Consider the following 25,173-nt stretch of genomic DNA (forward strand, 5'->3'; position numbering starts at 1 on the left):
CTAGTGATTTTTCTATGACACTTAAGTTAAATAATTAAAATAATCTGTAAGCAACTGATAATCTGATTATGTTCTTATGTTAACCAATATTTTTATTTTATGTGAAAGTGGAAAATCACAAAACATGAATATTAAGATTTTATTCTATTTATGATAATATAAACAACACTTGTACGGGTAGTATTTTTATACAATATGCATATGTGCAACACAAAATATTTATGTGAGAGTAATCGAAAGTTGTCGAGAATGTTGTGAAAGAAAGCATTTCATCGTTTTAAAAAAAATCACTTATGAGCTCAAAAGTCATTTTTTTCATAAAAAATGTGTTTAACAATTTTTTTTAATGAATACGTTTTAAGTATACAATTGCATGAAAATAGGAGTCATTCGTTGAGTATTATGAGGTGATAATTTCGGTCGGGACGTAATCAAATCCAATAAAGCCCAATTATCACCTCATAATATTCAAAGAATGATTCTTTATTACTAATATTTGAATTTAAATAAGGAAGCCCCGCTGGCGCCCCAATTATACGTCATTTGGAGTTGTGGGTTACATAGTACAAAATCAATACGTAGTGTTATCACAGGCAAAGACACTGGAAAATGTAAATATATACATTTATTATACTTTCATGTTAAAAACTGAAATCTGATTGGTTTAGACGCAGTTGGTAATCCGTTCTATTACCCTCAGCGTTAGCAACACACTTGGCAACGGGTAACACAACGAATTGTTACATGCGCGTATATTAATTATGCGCGTACGGTTCGCCGTAGAAGAATTCAGTTCATTTTTGTATAAAAGCAGTAAAATTTTCTTTTAGATTAAGACATTCAGTATAATAAAATAAATAGTGCCTGTTTGAGAGGGTATCTGTTGAAATTGACACTCCTCGAAAACCATTGTCAACCGACGCGAAGCGGAGTGTCAATTTCAACAGTTACCCTCCCAAACAGACACTATTTATATAGTATCAATAATACAGCAATGCATTGCTTGTACACAAACGTTGGTTCGTCGGTTGACAATGGTTTTCTCGGGGTTTCGATTTCAACTGTTACCCTCCCAAACAGGCACTATTTATTTAATGTTGCCAATTTATTAAATATCGTATATACAAAAGGAATACTTCGTTTTTCCAACTGTTAAACTCTCTTTCGTATTCATTTTGGTCCGATTTTTAAAGAGTATCTGGGATTTACAACTATATGATGAAGGAAGCTGAATGGTCAACAACTTGATTTATCTATCAGATCGGCATAAAATTATAAAATATGATTTGTTTAGTTATAAACTATTAGTTTGTAAAGAATTCATCCACATACTCTATCTTTTGAATTTGGGTATTTTTCTAAATATTTAGATAGAGCTCTCCTTCTAAAGGAGATCAATACAGTCAATAAAAATGGCCACAACCATCGAGCTCTCTTAAAAGCAGGCCCCGGTTATAAATCTTTTTTCCATACTCGCACTCAGTACTCCGAATATGTACTGTGTTGTAAAGCAACTATCAGAATTTCGGAGCGTAACAAAGATCTGATTTTAATCACACTGAAATTTACCATCCACTTTCACAAACAAAATGGTTTCTCAGATTTAACATATTGTAGACACATGATAGATGTGCCACCGTTTAATTGACAAGTGGCACCACTTTCATAACTTTGACAAGTGGTTAAAATGTTCAACCATCTTAGAAAGTGTCACCAAAGGTTCACCAATGAAATAGAAATGTTGTACACAATATGTTTATTAATTAACACTGTGTTAATCTTTCCTTGTACCAGTTCATTGGTGTTTCGGTTACCATAGTTAAATGTACCATATTTATACGTAGTTGTATTAATTGATTGGTGTCTTAATAAACCATAGTTATAATATTACCAATTAATTGGTGTCTTCATTGACCATAATATTACCAATTGATTGGTGTCTTCATGAACCATATTTATAATTTTACCAATTGATTAGTGTCTTGATGAACCAAAGATAATTGTACCAGTTGCGTGATTAGTGTCTGTTTTATTATATTCAATTGTACCAGCAGCATTGATTGGTATCATGGTTAACAAGTTGGTTGTTGTCTTGATGAACTATAGATAATTGTACCAGTTGCATTGGTGGTTTGTTTAATTGTAAACCATAGATAATTATATTAGTTGATTTGTGTCTTGGTTAACCATAGATAATTGTACCAGTGATTTGTGTCTTAGTTAACCATAGATAAATGTACCAGTGATTTGTGTCTTAGTTAACCATGGATAATTGTACCAGTTGATTGGTGTCTTGGTTATCCATAAATAATTGTACCGGGTGATTTGTGTCTTGGTTAACCATAGATAATTGTACCGGGTGATTTGTGTCTTGGTTAACCATTGATAATTGTACCAGTTGATTGGTGTCTTGGTTAACCATAGATAATTGTACCAGTGATTTGTGTCTTAGTATACCATAGATAATTGTACCGGGTGATTTGTGTCTTGGTTATCCATAGATAATTGTACCGGGTGATTTGTGTCTTGGTTAACCATAGATAATTGTACCAGTTGATTGGTGTCTTGGTTAACCATAGATAATTGTACCAGTGATTTGTGTCTTAGTATACCATAGATAATTGTACCGGGTGATTTGTGTCTTGGTTATCCATAGATAATTGTACCGGGTGATTTGTGTCTTAGTTAACCATAGATAATTGTACCAGTTGATTGGTGTCTTGGTTAACCATAGATAATTGTACCAGTGATTTGTGTCTTAGTATACCATAGATAATTGTACCAGGTGATTTGTGTCTTGGTTATCCATAGATAATTGTACCAGTTGATTGGTGTCTTGGTTATCCATAGATAATTGTACCGGGTGATTTGTGTCTTAGTTATCCATAGATAATTGTACCGGGTGATTTGTGTCTTGGTTAACCATAGATAATTGTACCAGTTGATTTGTGTCTTGGTTATCCATAGATAATTGTACCAGTGATTTGTGTCTTAGTATACCATAGATAATTGTACCAGTTGATTGGTGTCTTGGTTAACCATGGATAATTGTACCAGTGATTTGTGTCTTAGTATATCATAGATAATTGTACCGGGTGATTTGTGTCTTGGTTATCCATAGATAATTGTACCGGGTGATTTGTGTCTTGGTTAACCATTGATAATTGTACCAGTGATTTGTGCCTTAGTATACCATATATAATTGTACCGGGTGATTTGAGTCTTTGTTTTCCATAGATAATTGTACCAGTGATTTGTGTCTTAGTTAACCACAGTTAATTATACCAGTTTATTGGCGTTTTAGTTATCCACAGTTAATTATACCAGGTGATTTGTGTCTTGGTTATCCACAGCTAATTATACCAGTTGATTGCTGACTTTTGATGAACCAAAGATAACTGTATCAGTTGATTGGCGTGTTAGTTAACCACAGTTAATTGTATCAGTGGATTGGTGTCTTGGTTAACCATATATAATTGTACCAGTTGATAGGTGTTTTTGTTAACCAAAGTTAATTGTACCAGTTAACTTGTTTGTTAACCATATTTTTAAAATGTTGTACATCAGTCTAGGTGCCAGAGACCTCTTTATGATAACTGCGGAACTGCTTTCTTGCAGGGCAAATTGATATTCTTTCCTTAAGTTTAACTAGGTAGATAATAATTGTAGATAATTAAATGACGTAAATAAAACAATGTTCATATGCCATATTTCCCCAAACAATGTGATTTTCCCCTGCCAAAGAGCAGTTAATTGAGTAGTAAGTACAACAATGAATTTCATCTATCGGATTATGGACCAAATGGAATAAAAAGGGACAAAGGATACGGTAGCTGGACTCTTGTATAAAAATATGACTGAAAAATAATTTAAGTAAACAGAAGGATCTGGTTTAGAAACTCACTCTCTCCAATTCCTACCTCTAAACCGCAGAAAATGTAATTGCATGGGATTTGTACCTGTCAAGTAAAACTCTAAAACATGGAAAGCAACTTGGAAAATTTTAATGAAAATATGCACCAAAATGCATGTATGAAGACAATTAGCACCTAAATCGTCACCAAGTCTCACAATTGTGTCAGATAATGGCATCTTATCTCTATCACTGTACATATTGTGCAATTACTAATGAACCACATGCGATAGTAATCTCTATTAAATTCTTCAGAAATTCAATAAATTCAATGTCAAAGGACTATATCTGATAAGTGCCTAAACTGGCCCCCTAAAATGAACATCATTATTTAACTGAGTGTAATTCTACAGGTATATTTTCTTTGTGATGTATTTCCATAATTTGTATTTTGTTTTTTTTTCTTTCAGAAAATATTGAGCTAATTCATACTTGAAGAAACAAAATATTATAAACATATTATAAAAATACTGTCACTTTTGATGTCACATACTGCTAGTGAGTGCATATAAATCAAATAAACTGGTGAAAAATATACATTTTATCTAATATCAACTCTTCTACAAAATTACATCATGTACAATGCCATGTACCTGAAACACTTCATAAAATATGACGAATAAAGGGGGCTAAATTTAACTCGTATCAAATACTGTGGAATCATTAAAATTTGCGGGGGCCAATTTTTGTGGATTGCTTACAGGTTCATGTGAACGTAATTTCGTACATTATTTTATACGTAGAAAAGAAAACATGACTTTATAGCCCTTATTTATTTTTTCGTGGAGTTTGTAAATTCATGGATGAGAGGTACGTGAATACCACGAAAAATTGAGCCACCACGAAATCTAATGACTCCACTTTACTTTTTTGACGATATGACATCATCAATATGGTGAACCGACTTACTTATCTGTGGCAATTGGAGCTATATTAGTGGAGCACATGACTCGGTGCTTTTAGGTGTTACTTAGGCTAGTAAGCCAAAAGGTGGCTGGTTCAAACCCCGCTGTGGTCACTTGAATGTTGTGAGTTGTGCACTTAAACAAGGCAATTTATGTAAATTGTCTGCGTCCAAATTTAAGAAATAACAAGGAAAATGTATTACAAATACAAAAAAAAATTTATTCCATAATACATATATATGTATCTATTTCTTGCAACAAACTCATTACTGTATTGGCTAAAAAAAATTACAAAGAATATAAAATGTGTCTTATGGATATCATGATTATTTCATCAACATGATCACACTCAGACAGAGTTATTCCCAATTTGGACATGGCCCCTGATTTATTCACACTCTACGGCAGACATCACTTGCAATCTTCTGTGGTTGGTGTCAAACAGGTGGGGATGTTGGAGGCTTGTAGTATTGTCTGCATCTTTCATGGTAAGCCTAAAAACCATAAATCACACCTTTTAAACACTCAAGTCAAAGATATGTTTCCTTTATATACCAACATTAAAACCAGGTTTTCCAAGATGATTTCATGCTAATGAACAATTGCAGTAGAACACAATTCACAAAAGAACCCATGTTAATTAAAATATGTACCAGTACATAGCAGGAATGACCCTTTAACTTTGATAAAGAATTTATTAAGTGTAGCTCCTCAGTACCAGGAACAAGTAGAAGGCTAGCAGCACATATTACTGCAATATGTGGAAAGACACACTCGTGGATTTTTTAACAAGTAGAACCATTTTAACAAGGCCTTGGACTTTCAGTAGGATGTAACTATCTATTTCTTGCATAAAAACGCTGGTTTTAAGTGAAATATACACCGATTCCGTAATCTTCATACAAAAGACAGACAAGTCTTGTTGATTTCAAAAGCCATGCCTGAGTGGCCTACAATGAAATAGACAAGCCTACGTCACATCGCTGTTTGACACACTACCCAAAGTCCAAGCTCTTGTTAAAATGGTTCTATCTATAGTTTATCTTTATCAAACAAGAGGCCCATGGGCCACATCGCTCACCTGAGGAACAATAGGTATGATAAAGTCAGCTTAATGGAGTCTTAATAAAAACAATCTGGACAATGTACAATAATACATGTAGATCCTGTATAAATAAAATCCATTTTTCCCCCTTGGAACTGGGATAGCCCCGATTGCTGCCAATATTTACAAGAGCAGACTTTGGTATTAATGCGATACAGGGCAGGAAAGAGCGCACACTCTGTGTCATATGTTAGAAAACACACAGATAAGATAGAGCAGGGATGTTCACACACTCAATCTATCTGTAACTGTTCAAGTTTAACCCCAAATAGTCGCACATTGTGAAGCAAGAGACACTGTCCCTATTTATGTGCCGGCCTAAAATAATTCATAGTATCTAAAAATTGGAAATCAAAAATAAACTAACTAATCCGGCCTAACCCAAAACTACTTATGCAGAACAACTTATATACATTGAATATTTATTATTGTATAAAAATAATCATCACAATAATTGGTTAACAGTGGATGCATTAATTTAAATAATCAAGAATCAATAAATCAAGGGCAATAACTCAATACAGTAATACAAAAAGATTTTAATGAAAAAATAGCTGCCTGCCTCAATTTTATAGTCATATCACATGTTGAGTATTGCAGTTTTCAAAAAGATCCTTTTCAATTGTTTATATATGGGATATTTAGCTGCATCAAACTCTAAACCTTCTTTTGAGGCCGAAGAATTGTCCTGGAGCCAAAGTCTTAACAATTATAAAGAATCATCTTGCTGATCCGTTTCTAAGAAGAAGATTTTTAAAGATTCCACACAAGTTTCAGCTTTCCTGGCTTATTAGTTTCTGAGAAGAAGATTTTTAAATATTTACTATATATATTCTTATGTAAAACTTCAACCCCCCCCCCATTGTGCCCCACCCTACCCCCAGGGATCATGATTTTCACAACTTTGAATCTACACTACCTGAGGATGCTTCCACACAAGTTTCAGCTTTCCTGGCTGTTTAGTTTCTGAGAAGAAGATTTTTAAAGATTTACTCTATATATACCTATGTAAAACTTTGACCCCCCATTGTGGCCCCACCCTACCCCCAGGGGTCATGATTTTCACAACTTTGAATCTACACTACCTGAGGATGCTTCCACACAAGTTTCAGCTTTCCTGGCTGTTTAGTTTCTGAGAAGAAGATTTTTAAAGATTTACTCTATATATTCCTATGTAAAACTTCAACCCCCATTGTGGCCCCACCCTACCCCCAGGGGTGGTCATGAATTTCACAACTTTGAACCTACACTGCCCGAGGATGCTTCCACACAAGTTTCAGCTTTCCTGGCTGTTTAGTTTCTGAGAAGAAGATTTTTAAAGATTTACTCTATATATTCCTATGTAAAACTTCGATCCCCCATTGTGGCCCCATCCTACACCCAGGGGTCATGATTTTCACAACTTTGAATCTACACTACCTGAGGATGCTTCCACACAAGTTTCAGCTTTCCTGGCTGTTTAGTTTCTGAGAAGAAGATTTTTAAAGATTTACTCTATATATACCTATGTAAAACTTTGACCCCCCATTGTGGCCCCACCCTACCCCCAGGGGTCATGATTTTCACAACTTTGAATCTACACTACCTGAGGATGCTTCCACACAAGTTTCAGCTTTCCTGGCTGTTTAGTTTCTGAGAAGAAGATTTTTAAAGATTTACTCTATATATTCCTATGTAAAACTTCAACCCCCATTGTGGCCCCACCCTACCCCCGGGGGTCATGAATTTCACAACTTTGAATCTACACTACCTGAGGATGCTTCCACACAAGTTTCAGCTTTCCTGGCTGTTTAGTTTCTGAGAAGAAGATTTTTAAAGATTTACTCTATATATTCCTATGTAAAACTTCGACCCCCCATTGTGGCCCCACCCTACCCCCGGGGGTCATGAATTTCACAACTTTGAATCTACACTACCTGAGGATGCTTCCACACAAGTTTCAGCTTTCCTGGCTTTCTGGTTCTTGAGAAGAAGATTTTTGAAAATTTCTCGAAATTTTTCATTAATTTCTAATTATCTCCCCTTGAAAACGGGTGTGACCCTTAATTTTCACAACTTTGAATCCCCTTTGCCTAAGGATGATTTGTGCCAAGTTTGGTTGAAATTGGCCAAGTAGTTCTTGAGAAGATGTTGAAAATGTGAAAAGTTTACGGACAGACGGACAGACGGACGGACAGACGGACGACAGACAAAATGTGATCAGAATAGCTCACTTGAGCTTTCAGCTCAGGTGAGCTAAAAAAAGGACATGGTCCATTTTAACACTTATGGCCAGAGCAAACTTTATGCAAAAAAAAATCACCACTGTATAATTAGCCATTGTCTTCAAGTGCTGGTGGTCGTGAGACAAGTGCAATAGGTGTGATGAAACATATAGGGCCTATAAAAAAAATTGTGTGTTTAGGGTAACACTGATGAAAAAATTAGGTTAGGTAGGTAGGGATTTTTTTTTTTATTTTATCATATTTTTTTCTGCATGTTCAGAATCCTAAGAATGTTTGTTTGTGTCATATTTAAAAAACAGATTTTTTAATAGAAATAATATAAAATTCACAATCGGATAAAAACAGACATTTAAAAATGGTAGGATAGGGGCATTTTTGTAGGTTAGGTTGGGTTACCCTAAACACACAACTTTTTTTTTTTAGGCCTAGTTTAAATTTGGACACAGAAGGAATACAAATTAATTCTGCTGCCATTTTCTGCAATAAACGTTCTAGCATTTTCTATTGGTTACTTTTACTGGGTTTATCATAGCAAGCACATGTTGGGTACAGTTTAATATTATACAAATACTGACTGGGGTTTAGGGCAACATTGATTATATTAGCCCCCGAGGGACGAAATATTGCCCGACGCGAAGCGGAGGGCAATATTTTCGTTTCAAGGGGGCTAATATAATCAATTTTGCCCGAAAACACAGTCAACATTTGTTTTGTTATATGAAGAAACAAACCAAAATTTAATAAAGTGATTGAAAACAGGTCGCCGTAATTTTCTCATTTCAACAAAGAATTCACGAATTCAATTTTGTGCAATGTTCATTTCCAAAATATCCTCAGCATCAAACGGTCACTGGTGATATTCCGTCGACCGTAAGAATTAACATACAGATGTTCTACCTGATTTTACTTCACAGTAATTCGCAAATCCTTATATCCGTTATGATAGCAAACCGTCGCATTGCGCGTCCGTTGTTTACTTGCATTGACTGACTGTCTATTATGACGTCGCCTTGTTTTTGGAGTCGCGAAGAGTTATTTACGTCATAGTTTACGAATCCTCCAATCAGAGGCGATTGTTTGAAATAGAGGGAATGTTTTTAGATATTATTCCTAGCCGGTCAATATAAAAAAAATATTGACCGGTCAATATTTTTCGGACGAGCTAATATTACATTTATTGACTATTCGTCTGTATAGAGTTATATAGTGAGAATATACTACTGAATATAACAATTAGTTATGATAAATACCTTTAAACTTGTATCTTTCAGAACTTCCTCTACACTTAATTCTTGTTGCATCATTCTTAGCTGAAATGAAATTCATGAATGTGAAAAGTAGGAAGAGTAAAGTCAATTAACCTATAAGTCTTCACTACAATCCCATTTATAAAATGTAAATATTATTAATATGATAAAGATTTGCAATAAAATATATGTACAAGTTATATTCCAAGCAAAAATAAAGGCTAGTTTAAAAGTTTGTGTTTATATTCTGTAATACTGACTACAGTCTATACTATTTGATATATTGATAGCTCTGTTTGCATTATCCTCTGAGCATCAAGGGTGAGAGGGGGAGGGTGGTGTCCATTGCCTATTTTCTGTAACTTTACTAGTATGTGAATTTTATAAGTTTGAATTTTCCAGAAGGGGTCCCCCATCTAGATCTGCCCATGCTCATGACAGTACCTAAATATAAGAAAATGAGATGGGAGAAATGATGATGGACCAGACTGAGATTTGAACTTGGGCCCCCTGAATCTTTAGTCAGGTGCTCTAGCCACTGAGCTTTCTGGCGTCATTATTCAAACTGGAATATTTACATTCCACATATTTTTTGCTTGTAAAGTGTGTTGAAAGCTACGGCATTTATAACACTGTAATGCACACAGGGTACTCACAGGTTAAAATGACGAGTTTTATTATGACGTCACAAATGTTGAACGCTGTTAACTGCAACATCACAAGCGAAAATCAAAGTTTACGCTTGCGGCTGTTACTGTGGCTCTTCCATTAATATGAACTTACCCTTAGGATAAGATAGGAATTTTAAGGTATAAATCACTTTTTCAGACAAGGCATGAAGTTAAAAGCATTAAATCATGATTTTTTGAAGTATACAGTCTCATAACTGCAGCGATGCTTGCATACAAATTTTCATAATGCGCTAACGCGCGTTACTTGTTATTTGTATGCACACACTGCTGCAGTTATGAGAGTGTATACTTAAAAAAATGATGATTCAATGCTATACTGACCACCACATTCCTACCCTTTGAATAATAATTTGTGATGATCAACACCCCACGCTCTTTCCTTTAGCAGAGGAGGTAACTGGCAGGAAGCATTAGAGAGTTTTGTATTAGGGGAGATAACTCTGTTATAAATGAGGTCGAAGCATATTCTGGATCCACCCAGTTGATAAGAATGGATATTGATAATGACTGTTCTTTTCTTGAAAGAGGATGCAAAAACAACCCAAACCATTGCAACAGATGATATAAAAATCCGTCCTCATTCCATATGAATTGAAATTGGAATTCATAAATATATTTACCTTAGTTTGCTCTTTTCGTAGCTTTCTCATCAAGTCAAAGTCATCCATATTCTCCTCACGTTCTTTTCGTAGAGCGTTTACCTTTTGGGACAACACTCCTACACATGATTTGATCGCTTTTTCTCTTTTGTCATACTCCTTACTTAGCTGGAAAATAGCAGGTTCTAAAAATTTGAAATACACCATGCATAGTTAGCGTGTAAAGGAAGACATTCTGGCAGATTTGCACTTGATTCTGTGCATTCAAATTCAATATAGACATTGTATAGTACTTGGGTGGGTTTTTTTTTTACAGTAGTGTTATTTCTGCAGCTTTACAAGAGAGTCCTACAATACAGCCTAAGGGTTGAGATCCTTACGTAACTTATCAAGTGAACATTTTTGGAGGAAAAAAGACTTAATTAAAAAAATAATAATTATAAACTCCTCCAATTTTGTGAAATTGAGAATGTGTCTATTTTTATAGAACAATATTGATATTAAAATCAACATCTCTGAACATTAAGCTAACTTAAAAAATTTATGACCGGTTTGATTTTTTATATGTAGGTAAATAAAATGAGGAAAATTTGCGCAATTATAAATATTTCAGAGAATCAGCATATCAATGTCCTTTCTGAGAATTTTACCTACCTCTCCATAGATTTGTACTGACCTCTTAATACACAATATACATAACATACATGTATAATTCACCTTGGTATATATACATAATCATACCTACCTGCTGATATAGATCTGCACACTTAGCTGTCCTGTCAGCGGGGAAGGATATCGTGGGCAGACTGGAATTCAATGTGTTCATAATTCTATCATCTACCAGTCTGTGCTTCTTTAGTTGCTCCTAAAATCAAATTAAATATAAATAATTCATTAATATTCTCCTTTTTAGTGCGGATCATGTTACTTAGTTGAACAATAGGCCTTTGGGCCACATTGCTTAACTGCGCAAGTCTTTTTGAACCAAGTATATTGCTACATCACCCACCATTAGTGGTCAAACAACTGTATCGTGTACCTTTTTTTATATACCAAATGGGAATGATTTTAGATCAAATCAGATAACACTTTTCTGAGCTCACCACTGGGGCAAGTACTCTGACATCTTTAAGTTCACTTAACAGCAAGTGCTTACGTAGCGAACTCCATAACCATGTACCAACGGTAAAATCTGAGTTAAAATCTGCAGCAAATTGTTTAAATTCTTATGAGGCCAAATGAAAAATTTTTTAAATTCCTAATAATCCTTCGCAGTGCATAGCAACATGGAGGAAAAGAAAGTGTTTCCAAGGAAAACTCTTGCCTGTGAATCGCACACATCCCGTGATTCATTTTGATGTGCATCCTACGTATAATACGCAAAAATTTTGTTCAGAACGGCGAGAACGCATTATTTCATTATCTGTGCATCCAAAAGGACGCATCAAATTTAGAAAATACACATTTTCTCACTAAGGAATTCTGAACATCGATCGTTCCTTTCATAACCTATTAACTAGACGCCAGATATGTTCTGCATAAAAAAAGCACACTACAAAATCTGAAATATCATTGGTCAACACTTATAATAGCGATTAACAGATGAGATTCAATGATAAAAGATATTACGGCGGGGAAATTGATGTTGATCACGATGCCACCGAATAAAACAGATAAAATACCTCTCAAACCAGGGTAGATTAACCAGAGTTTGTGAAAATTAAAGTTGACATGGTAGTTAATCTGAAATTAATAACAACAAAAAGGTTCATGCTGAAAGGAACGCTTATTCAAAATGTAAATAAATGATAGTGGTGATTAAGAAGTAGAGAAAACTCGGAAGGATCCCAGTGACGGCACTCGATCAGCCTGTCTCTTAGTATGGTCATTAGAAATTGAGTTCAAATAAATGTAGCTTGTTTGATATTGACTTTCTTTGTGGGATAAAATATGGACTCATATCATTAAGAGGGGTCCTCTGAACCCAAAACCATTTTCAAAATGAATCACTGGCATCTTTTTCACTCCTGAGAGTGAAAAATGATAATGTGTCAATGAAGATATCTTAGAAATCTCTGAGAGGTATGTCTATTTTTCTTTAAAAATATTCTAAATGTGTGGGATAAATACCCTGGGACAGACTAAAATATGACGTCAAATGACTAGATGAAGCACACAACTTTTAGTGTAATGAATAAGCATGATAAGTAGATAGGCAGATTCAACTGTGCATTTTGATACAGCTGTTCTAATAAATCTGACAGTGAAATTGTGATCGTTGTTACTGGCTTTGCCCTCCAAACTGCCAGACTGTAAAATAGAAATGTTTATACATAATGATGTATACTGGGGCATACAGTAATTTTATTGTATTCACCGTAATGCATTTATTTGGCAAACCATACTTTTTTGTTATGCAAGTACTAACATATGTATTTGAAATTCAATTTATGCTGCGCTCGCCCCAACGGTCGCACCTTCAACATATTTAAAACATCCTTTTAAAAAATCTTTGAGTGGATATTAAACAGTAACACTGATTAAAACTTTGAAAACTTATGTAAGTCACTTAATGACTTATGCAACTACAAATTAAACTATTTTTCATGATCTGTAACGACCATTGAAGTAAAAGCTATATTTTGCTACTCAGTGTAATAAAAAAGAAAAACATAAAACAAAAAAGATGATATTATCGACAGATAACATTGCATGGCATTTTAACCTCTCGAGGAAATTCGGATATTTTCGATAATTTACATTAAATGCGCAGAACAAATTCAGAAAATGAATAGAAATCATTTCAGAATGATAAAAAAAGATGTACAGTGATGTTTATCAAAATAATATTACTCGTACCTGAAAAGCAAGGAAATCGTCGCATAGATCACACGTCAGGTCATTTTCATGCTTTCCATCGGCAGCAGCCATGTTGAATTATGAAATCTCGTACAGACGAGACCTGAAGAGTAAATGAAAAATAAAATACTCAGTTCAATTTCATTGTCTTCAAAGTATAATTGTTTGCTGTGAATGTGGATATTAGATTCAATATTTGAATTTAAAACGTAAGTATTTTTTTCCGGGAAATCAGCTGTTAAGAAACGCATGCTCGGTCGCTCGAAGTAAAATGGTGGTTTCGTCTTAGAAAGGAAGAAAGAAGCTATAAAAATTCCTCAACACTGTGTTTATATGTACCTAAATGCCTTACGATGTGAGTAAAACTCTGCCAAAATACGACATTCTATCTTACTAATACAATCTCTCTTCGTGATCGATTGATTTATTTTGTGAAAATTAGTCAGGAAAGTATTATCATAACGATATCAAATTGAAAACTCATAATAACCATGCCATTGTATGTAGAGAGTGACTTCCGATGGAATTTTATGTGTAAGTTTAAGGAATCAGTGAAATGAAAAAGAAATGAATTCTATTGTAGAAAGAAATTTGAATGAAATTTAATTGCGTTTTTGTTGAGTGTTTTCTTTGTGGATAATATATTTTTATTTCTGTAAAGATGTCAGTCAATGCAGACAGTCCAGCCAACAGGCTTAAATCATACAAGAACAAAGCTTTAGATTCACAAGAACTCAGACGCAGACGTGAGGAAGAGGGCATCCAGCTCAGAAAGCAGAAGCGAGATGAACAGGTAAACACAATATTTCAAGTAATGGCTTTTGCCCTGGGCTGTTAATTTTAAACACTTGTAATGAAAAACATAAGCATGCTTGTTTGTCAGGAAACCATGAAAATTTGACGACAATTTCATTTACAATGCTTGCAAATGAAAGTATTTTGATTCAATTGGCGGTGTACTTGTATGATTGTGAAAATAACTGGCCTAATTTTTGTACAATCAGGGACGTATATACTAACGGAAAAGGCAACTTCTACATTCGCCGTGTTTTCTTCCCAAAATATCATGAACCTTGACAAGATTTTAGAACTCTGTTCAATCCCAGTAAATCATATTGTTTTTCATAAAAAAAATTTATAACCTCTTAATGTTAATTGGAATTTTTTTTGTATGATTTTTTTATTATATTTTGTAAAATAATTTAGATATAAAGAAAACAAACATAGATTTTTAGCTCACTAAGATGAGGTTGGGTAGCTTATGCTATACCCCAGGCGTCTGCGTTGGCGTCCGGACCTGGTTAAAGTTTTTTGCAGGTCCTCAGGACCTGTATCTAAGTTATTACTTATGCTATCTTTTCTTAATCTTGGAAATGGGGCAAAAACGGGTCTATGGGTTTTAAGAACTCTGTAGTAATTATGATCAGACCAGGTATATAAAGAACAAATAATGTTTAAATTCTAGAATATTAATTATGTGATCGTTTTTAAAAGTTTTTATATCAATATATTTGGTAATATAATAGGTATTGGTAGTCAAAATTCACCTACGAAATCACGTATCGTGTGATTTTGGCTTGACACACCATAGTTGCGTATCCCTTGTATGATTTAAAACTCTAATTTCAGCATTAACCCATAACATTGTATCTTGATTCAAAAATCAATCAATAAGTTTTTATAACATGTTTAACCTGCTATTTGTCATGTTTATTGGCTCAGAGATTTATTGTAGTTCATTAATAAACTGTATTGCCAATATCGGGTTGACTTCCCTTATCCACTATCAATTAATACATGTATTACATCTACGAGGTGATGAAATATAGGTGTGATTATCCTTGGATTTTTTTTATTGCATTTAAGCTTTTTAAACGGAGAAATGTATCCATGCCAGCTGGTGGTCCTGAGGATTTTGCTGGTGGAAACCTCCATGACAACACAGTTAGTTCAACACCATACACTGTGAGTATTATACAATTTTAAAAGACATTTCAAATGCATTCCTACTTGCATAAATTTCATACATTAATTGGAAAATTATTACAAAATACACCCAAAAAAGCTGACCACTGCAATAAATGATATAGATATCATTTTCCGTACGTTTGATTTTTGCATGAAAATTTTCAGATTGACATTTAAATTAACCTGACTTTGTCTGTTACTGTAACAGAAGATTTCTTTCTTGAACAGGGTGGGATAACTCAAGAGATGATTCAGGTGTTATACAGTGAAAATGTTGAAGAACAAGAAGCAGCCACACAGAAATTTAGAAAACTCCTGTCCAGAGGTAATAAATCTGATAATGGAAAAGTCTGTAAAGAAACGGGAAAGAAGCTATTCAACATTTTTTTAGGAGGGGATATATTAATATTTTAATGTGAAATAACCTCTACAAAAGCCCTTAAAAGCTATTAAATTTTATGACAAAATGAATATAGAGTATGAATATGGTCAACTTTGTTTACTAATAGTCAGCTGATCATACTGTTTCTGTTTTTAGAACCAAACCCTCCAATTGATGAAGTTATTCAGACTGGAATTGTTCCAAGATTTGTGGAATTTCTTCAGAAAGATGGCAACTGCTCCTTACAGGTATTTATTTCTTTAGTTAATAATTACATTATTCTTTTCAACTAATAGGAATTATCTGCAAAATACATGTAACAACAGAGCTATCAAAATGTTCTGCCCAATTCCATGTAGGATGAAGTTGCAAAATTAATACATTAAAATTATACTGCAATGTGTTTGTGCAGTTAAAACTAAGATGAAATTAACAACTTCAATTCCATCATGCATTGGTCATGATTTTCATGATTTTGTTAAAATGATGTCTAATATACTGGTTTTAACTTTCTGTAGTTTGAAGCAGCCTGGGCACTGACAAACATTGCATCAGGCACGTCTCTACAGACCAGGGTGGTGATAGAAGCGGGAGCTGTCCCTATATTTATCAAACTGCTCGCGTCAGACATAGAGGATGTTCAGGAACAGGTTGGCACCCGCATTACTTGTTTTCCATGTTGTTAAATTTAGCTTTAAAAGATGGAAAGAGAACTTGTGAAATGTCATTAGATATGTGGTTTAAAACTTGCATGCTATGGCTATCTTAAATTCAGAGCGTTATTACCTTCCTTAAGATATCTGTTCTTCACAGAGCTGACAGTGTTCCCATAAATAACGAATTCATTAAGTTTTAGTTTGAAGTTGATAAAATGATCTAAATTGAAAAACTGAGAAAAAGAGCCATAAACATTACCTACTCAACTTGAAAATTATTCAAATATTATAGTGACATTAGTTCGTAATCTTACATAATTATTGATATACAAATTAAAACTAAAAAATATGTTACCGGTACTAAAATATTCAGATGATTTTCAAAGATATAGTTAAAGCATATTAGTGTTGGAAAGGGGGAGAGCTGTTTTTCAACAGCAAGGGAAGGTACATTTGAATTCAAAGACCTGAAGACTGCTAAACATCTTCTGACATAAAAGCTAAATCTCAGATATAAAGATTCATTGATTTAAATGGTTTGATTGGTTTTAGTTGATTTAATAAGTCTCTGTTCCAAAGTGTTCGTATGCAATATAAACTTTGAAGGACACCATGAGGTTCACATTGTTTGATTCCTAACCTTAAATATTTACGTTTGCAAGTATGCTTCTTGTATGAACTTTTTAATGACATCACAATTATAACCGCATGCGCAAATCGTTTGACGGTTGCATTATTGTAAACATATAAACATGGATATATTAATAGTTTTGAACAATTAGCCTTTCTCAAATGTAAATACACTGTATAAGTAATAAACAGCAATGTCATAAAGTTCTTGAGGCTATGAACTTGGTTGGTGCGTGATCAAATCTGAGAAGTTCATATCCTGGTGAACTTTTAACTTGCTGTTTATTTTATAAGTGAAGAGTGAAACAAAAACTTAACTATTTTCCCTACTATTAAGAAGATATTCCCTAATTGTAGATTAGCAATTTTACAATATTTGTTCATTTACATTTAACATTAGAAATATTGAAGAAAAGCAAATAAGATAGCATTTGTGTTCCCAAGTTAACAGATCAGCTAATGACAAGTTATTTTTGTGTACACTAGGCTGTGTGGGCGTTAGGTAACATAGCTGGAGACAGCCCTGAGTGCAGGGACTACGTTTTGAATGAAGGCATCCTGGTCCCACTATTACAGTAAGTCTACAGAGTCCAGAAACGAGGAAATCTGGCAGCTTCTTCTTTATCGAATCTGTTCATATGGCATTTTTATAATGCATGGAGCTGGGTACCTCTTGTTTAAAATTAAAAATAGCAATCGACTCATCATTTTAAAAAAAGAAATAAATAGAATAAACTTAAGGAAGTTATGAAAGATTTACATGTGTATGTACTTGTAAGTCATGTATACACACATTGCATTAAAGTATTAATAGTTCATTGATTTGATAGTTTTTGCAATTCAAGGTCAGATATACTCTAAAGTACAGTTTGTGTTTAGAAAATAAATGGCAGCTGATCTATTTTAAAAACTGAATTGAATTTGATTTATCCTACACATTGTTTGGCTTTGCTTACTACATATAAAAATAATCTTTTAGTGTTGTTTAATATTCATATTTATTTGTATCATGGGGAAAAAAAATTATAAGAGTTAAAAACTTTTGGCAAGATTCACAATTTGAATGAGACTTTGAGTCTTATCCTTCTGAAACATGGCAATTTAGTAGATTGTACACATTGTTCTTCAAGTCATGTAGTCAGGTATCTAAAAATTCTGATACCTATGATGGGATAAAAAGGTCTGTAATCCATTGTTTGTTATTCACAGATTACTCAGCAAGAACTCAAGCAGTTTATCAATGACAAGGAATGCTGTCTGGTGTTTATCAAATTTATGTCGAGGAAAAAACCCACCGCCGGATTTTGCAAAGGTGAAATTGTTATGAATGGCTTAAAAAGCTTGTGAAATATGCAGAGTTACTAAGTATTAAAATTAAAATGTTTTCTTTCAGTCAGAACATACCCTTATTTATTGCACATATAGATTAAAGTAACTGAATATATGAATATTATTTTCATAAATTAACTTTAAGCAAATGTATTTTAAAGGAAGTGCTGTAAGAATATTGATTTTTAATGCATTAAATTTCCATATTAATCTAAACTTTTTATGGTTGGTGGGTGGGTGGGGGAGGGAGTTCGATTGTGTGGGACGGGGGGTTGTGAATGTATTTCTAGATACTTTTTGTTCTTCCTTTTTCTATGACTTTAGATATTTTGATAGTTATATCAATTTGAATTTGTTCCAGGTATCCCCATCTCTACCTGTGTTAGCCAGACTGCTGTTTCACACAGATAAAGATGTCCTTGCTGATGCATGCTGGGCATTATCTTACTTGTCCGACGGTCCTAATGAAAAAATTCAATCTGTGATAGATTCAGGGGTGTGTCGCCGATTAGTCGAACTTCTCATGTAAGTGTCTAAAACAAAACAAAAAAATCCTATTTCTTAACTTCAAGACCATGTTTATGATGTTTTTGTTGATTTTTTGAGGGGGGGGGGGGGGGGGAGAATAAAAAGTTGATTTTTTGGGGGAAGAGTAAAAAGAATTGAAGGGTTTTACAATGATTGTTATGGAATGGACTTTATTTCATAATTTGAAGGAAATGGACTTTATTTGATAATTTGAAGGAGCATACTATGATGAATTTGATTTTACAGGTACACACACCAGAGTGTTGTGTCAGCTGCCCTTAGAGTTGTGGGAAACATAGTCACCGGGGACGACTTTCAAACACAGGTAAGGTGCTGAAACATTAACTATATGTAAAGTGGTTTTTTACACTGGTGGTAAAGTACACGTTTTCTGGAGTCAAACTTAAATAGAACCAGGTTGTGAACATTTCTGTCAGTGTGATTACAATTTTGGTGTTCACTTGCAATAATATAACTTGAGTTTGGGCACGCCTCAGGTAATAATTACCTCTTGACCTTCTCTGTTTCAGATAATCTTGAACTGTTCAGCTCTGCCATGTTTGTTGCACTTACTCAGTAGCTCAAAAGAATCGATACGAAAAGAGGCATGCTGGACAATTTCTAACATCACAGCAGGAAACAGAATGCAAATTCAGGTGAGTTGCTCAGATATTCCCTGTTAAGAAAAGTGTTATTATCTCAGGACTTACCAGTACAATGCAACTGCAGAATGGACTTGAACCTAAATTTTATAAAATGTACAGGTAAATGAAATTGTGTTTTACAATTTTAACTGAGGTAATCAGTTTGTTTTGGATTGAAGACAGTTGACAGTTTTGCCCAGGACAAATTCTTGGTAAATCAAGTCTCAATGTTGAAAACATTTTAAAAATGATTGGGAATATTTATTTCTGGTGGCTAGAAATGATAGATTATCATTACTAGTATCATAAACAGCAAGGTTTTCATAATATGTTTTTAGACTATAAATTTGCATACAACTATACAGCCAACTATCAATTTTACTTTCTTGAGTATTTATCTATAATATTGCTTTTATTAATGAGAATGTTTAGCATCACTAATAATCTATTCATTTTGAAGGTGAGAGTTATATTGAAAATGTATAAAGGAATCTCTAAACTTCTGGGTAATATTACATGTACATGTATATACCAGGATAAAGCACTGATTTTGTCTGATTATTTCTACTGTTGTAGTGTGTCATAGATGCCAACATATTCCCAGTCCTGATCGATATTTTGGGAAAAGCTGACTTCAAGACAAGAAAAGAAGCAGCATGGGCGATCACAAACGCCACATCAGGAGGCTCGCCCGAACAGATTAGGTACAAAACACAACGGTTGGCACATGTAAAAAAAAACCCAATAAAAACAATGTACCGTTACTGTATAGACAGATATTTGGACGTTAAATTACCTCACTGTCTTGCGTTGGTTTTATGATCTTTTCATTGATTTCAATACATTGTACTACTATATTAAAATAATAGACTCGAATTTTGGGGCTTTAATACGGAGAAATCAGAAGAGTACTGTCTTTTGGTTTATATATTTTAAACATCATTGGTTCTTGAAGATTATAATACCAATTTGTTTTTATTTTTTCTTAATCAAGCTTCGCTAATTAATAATCAACAAAAATTCCTTTAAAAAACTGGAAATCATATGGATTTTTGGATTTTACAATCTTGCGCATGCGCATTACATTCACACTAAATTACAGAAGGCCCTTTAGTTTATGTTTCCACAATATCACATTTGCATGGATAAACTCAGAAACGATATTAAAAATACGTGTAAATTTTCATTGAAAATTTGTCAAATATTCTGTTCATCAAAGGAAATACGGGAGATAACTCTTACTCTGTGCATTTAATATGAAAAATCCAGAGAGTTCTGAATATGAACATGGAATGTTAATTCAAAGCAAGTAAAAACGTCGATGAAAAAGTGTTGTATATGAATTAAATGTTTAGATGAGAGGTATTTCCAGCTTCAAAATGTTTTTTTATGAATAATTTGACTGTTATTTTCAATGCAGCTGCATTAATTTTCTCCAAAATCGTGTCTGAGCAATTCTGCAATTTTTTGCAACATAATGGGTATATTGGATGCATTTTAACTGTGGCGAGGGCCTGTCTGAGACACAGTTAGATTATTCCAACTAAGCAGAGTGAAGTAAAATTAATAGCATTATTGTAGGCTTAAAGCTTGGTTATGTAAATGTCAACAATACGGTGTGTCGATCTATCTATTTCGTAAATATCCGATATCATATGCAATGTCAACACGGGTTCGCACGGGTCAAAGTCTAGTAATTGTTGAAACTTAACTTCTAGCAAATAGCTGATATCTGAGTAACAAGCTGTTGATCAGTAACAAGCTGTCTTCTTAGTCAAGAGCCATTGATCAGTAACATGCTGTCCTATGAATATAGAGCTTTTTATAAGTATATTTGACTTCTGAGTAGCAAGCTGTTTCTTTGACAGGTTCCTAGTGGATCAGGACTGCATTCCTCCCCTGTGCGACCTACTGACGGTGATGGATGCTAAAATTGTACAGGTGGCCCTTAATGGCCTTGAGAATATTCTACGACTGGGTGAGCAGGATGCCAAGAGTCACAGTGGGACAAACCCATACGCTGTGCTGATTGAGGAGTGTTATGGTAATAATTTGTAGTATATCATTTAATGCATTAATTGCATGATTGTAAGGGAAATATGAAGATTTATTCCCCAAAGAAAAATTGTATTTTCCAAGGCATTGTTTTAGGTACTTCTATAAATTTTAAAGAAAGAAGTTTTAAGGTTGTCATCTAAGAAAGCACAGTGTTGGTAAATTTTAAACCCTTCAACAAAATCCTGCATGTAAAGTGTGTAGAATCTGTTCTACAGATTTTTATGTTTATGTTACATCATGTTCTTTTATTTCTACAGGTTTGGACAAGATAGAATTTCTCCAGAGCCACCAGAACCGCGAGATCTACCAGAAAGCGTTTGACATGATTGAGCGATACTTCGGGACGGAGGAGGAAGACAAAGCCGTGGCCCCACAGATGGACGAAAACGCACAGCAGTACCAGTTTAACCCTCCGGCAGAAAACGTACCAATGGGAGGATTCCAGTTCTAAAACAGCGTCCTGAAAGCCATCAAATTCAGCTGAAAAAGACAATAGGAGAGTAGAGTCAAGCAATACAGGTGTCATCTCAATAGAACTGTGTTGAACTCTCTTTACTTGATGGTACGAACCATGATTGCGATATTTTGAACCGTCAATGTTATTCTCTGAAAAATTCAATTATTTTTTATTAAAGATAACTGGGTAAGGAACTTATATTTCAATGTATGACAACACAAGAATGTGTGTTTACCATTATTTTTTAAGGTTAAGTGTATGTACCTGTTATTTTGTACAAGAAGTTATTCAGTATCATTAAGGTTATGTATCTGTTGTGAATTTTGGAATGTTTGTATTCTAATATGGAGCTTATATTTTCATTTCTTTTTTCAACTGTTCTTATGGGGATTTTTTTAATCATATGTTTTGTTTCTTTATAAAAGCTAAATGTTATCAACATTTCAAGTTCTTCATGATAATCGATGTAAATCAAGTCCTGTTGTTCCTATTTGTTTACTAGTATTTCCACTCACAGTGAAACTGAATCTTGGGTGAGGTATAATAATAACTTTTCCTAACTAAATTCTTATGGTCAGTTCACTGGACACCAACTTGGAATTTTAGATTAGATTCTCTCTGCTTTATATGTATATGGAAATATGTAGTAAATTTGCTCTATATGTCATTTCCTTTGTAACTTTCCTCTGTTCCTGTAGATGTCTTTGTAAATATGCCAAAGTCACACGATACACACAGAATTCAATTGAGACATACATGTACTTGGAAAAAACCTGGGATAGAATTAGATATAACACCTCCATGTATATTTACGCAACCTCAGCATCTGACACAAAAGAATGAACACGGGCTATAGCGGACTGTAGCCAACTACCACTCGGCCTCACTGCCTACTTTATACCACAGACACTTTACAAACACACAGGACCTGCCCGACACACATTGATATTTGCCCTATATTTATGTTAGATTGCCCATAGGACTGAGTGTTCTTTATGATTTGGATGAAATGCCCAAAGATCTCACTGTTTATACAGTCCAGTAGGAAGGATGAACTAATGTCCTTTGTTTTATTGTTAATTTTTTTTTCCCTTCAGTTGCTGTCTTAGCAAATGGTGCTTTTTATAAGGATGAAATTTTATTTCTTTGTTAAATCTTAAGCATGAATTACCTCAGAAATCTCGAAAGAAAATTTTGAGATTGGCATAATAAGGAAAAAACTGGGTCAAGACGACCCAGTTGACTAGTATGTGATGCTGATCCATTTTTAAGGATCCGATCATATCTGTCGCTTGAAAAAGTTGTTGCCCCTTTATAAGGTTGTTGCACACCTGAGCCCCCAAGATGAGTATAAATTGGTCCCGCGGGGAGGGGGGTCCCTTAAATCGGTGAACACTTCCCCATTGATAGGGTCCCCAGTAACATAACACAGGCCGTGGGGAGAGAGAGCCTCCCCCATACACACCAACAGAATCACACAGACGACACTCACACCGTCAAACGTCAAAGTCAAATGTGTGACCAGTCAATACGACAAATAAATCATTAAATCTACTCAGCTGCTGTTTGTTTTATTTTTAGACGGAGGGGATATTACAAGTTTGTTGAAATCTTTGAACCATGGCTTGGAAGCAATCACTTTCATAATTTACAGCATTATTTTTATTAAAAAATATATTAAAATAATATTTCTAACAGAAGCATGTCGTGCTCTGAACATTCTGTACAATTAATGTCAACACATGTATTAACAAGGATAGATCAAGATCATAGTGACAAATAGGCATCTTGGACAAGGGTATATTGTAAAACTATAGGTCATGCACCTGAGTCACAAAGGCCACCTATTCTGAGTGACGTATTGTCATTGGTCTTCTGTTGCTGCACGTCTGTCGTGTGTTGTCTTTTTACAACTTTTAATTATACCCCCCCCCCGCTCCGAAGGAGAGGGGGTATACTGTTTTACCCTTGTGTGTCTGTCTGTCTGTCCTTCCGTCCGTCCGTCTGTCTGTCCGTCTGTCTGTCCGTCCGTAACAAAAATTTCTGTCGCATTTATCTCAGCAACTTTTTATCGCAGATGCTTGAAATTTTAACACAGTGTTTGTTAAGGCATGCCATATCGTGGGATATATTTTTGTACCAATCGGATGTCAACTTCCTGTTAAATGACGACTTTGCTTATTTTTTAACCAAAATTTTCAAACAAATTTTCCTCAAAGATTTCTCAGCAACTGTTTATCGCAGATGCTTTAAATTTATACACAGTATTTGTATAGGCATGCCATATTGTGGGATATATTTTTGTACCAATCAGACGTCAACTTCCTGTTAAATGACGACTTTGTTTATTTTTAGTCAAAATTTTCAAACAAATTTCCGTCAAAGAATTCTCAGCAACTGTTTATCGCAGATGCTTGAAATTTTTACACAGTATTTGTATAGGCGTGCTATATCGTGGGATGTATTTTTGTACCAATCAGACTACAACTTCCTGTTAAATGACGACTTTGTTTATTTTTAGCCAAAATTTTCAAACAAATTTTCGTCAAAGATTTCTCAGCAACTATTTATTGCAGATGCTCGAAATTTTTACACAATATTTGTATAGGCATTCCATATGGTGGGATATATTTCTCTACTAATCGGGTGTCAACTTCCTGTTAAATGACGACTTTGTTTATTTTTAGCCAAAATTTTCAAACAAATTTTTGTCAAAGATTTCTCAGCAGCTATTTTTCGCAGATGCTTGAAATTTTAACACACTATTTGTTTTGGCATGCCATATTGTGGGATATATTTTTGTATCAATCGGATGTCAACTTCCTGTTAAATAATGACTGTTTATTTTTTGCCAAAATTTTCAAACAAATTTTCCTCAAAGATTTCTCAGCAGCTATTTATCGGAGATGCTTGAAATTTTTACACAGTGTTTGTTAAGGCATGCCATATCGTGGGATATATTTTTGTACCAATCAG

The 25,173-nt window shown here is 34.2% G+C and overlaps 2 protein-coding genes across 3 annotated transcripts; one reads left to right on the top strand and one right to left on the bottom strand.

Annotated features, from left to right (window-relative positions):
• Positions 1–5,017: 5,017 nt before the first annotated feature.
• LOC128184031 (protein MIX23-like) lies at positions 5,018–13,702 on the bottom strand. The gene is made up of 5 exons (XM_052853313.1): positions 13,546–13,702; positions 11,432–11,551; positions 10,708–10,854; positions 9,399–9,458; positions 5,018–5,312 (listed from the first exon to the last, which is right to left on the bottom strand). Exons 1-5 carry the CDS (start codon positions 13,615–13,617, stop codon positions 5,256–5,258), a joined length of 456 nt encoding a protein of 151 aa, XP_052709273.1. The 5' UTR covers positions 13,618–13,702; the 3' UTR covers positions 5,018–5,255.
• LOC128184030 (importin subunit alpha-7-like) lies at positions 13,618–23,755 on the top strand. Of its 2 annotated transcripts, none has more exons than XM_052853312.1 (14): positions 13,618–13,754; positions 14,207–14,338; positions 15,412–15,510; positions 15,742–15,838; positions 16,052–16,143; positions 16,414–16,545; positions 17,668–17,756; positions 18,391–18,493; positions 18,872–19,035; positions 19,285–19,363; positions 19,569–19,694; positions 20,259–20,386; positions 21,551–21,726; positions 21,998–23,755. In XM_052853312.1, exons 2-14 carry the CDS (start codon positions 14,207–14,209, stop codon positions 22,189–22,191), a joined length of 1,611 nt encoding a protein of 536 aa, XP_052709272.1. In that variant the 5' UTR covers positions 13,618–13,754; the 3' UTR covers positions 22,192–23,755. The 2 variants fall into 2 exon arrangements, with proteins under 2 accessions (XP_052709272.1, XP_052709271.1); XM_052853311.1 differs by lacking the exon at positions 13,618–13,754 and adding an exon at positions 13,762–13,900.
• The last annotated feature ends 1,418 nt before the right edge of the window (positions 23,756–25,173 follow it).

Source organism: Crassostrea angulata, chromosome 5 (assembly GCF_025612915.1).
Source record: "Crassostrea angulata isolate pt1a10 chromosome 5, ASM2561291v2, whole genome shotgun sequence".
In the NCBI taxonomy this organism is placed as follows: Eukaryota; Metazoa; Mollusca; class Bivalvia; order Ostreida; family Ostreidae; genus Magallana; species Magallana angulata.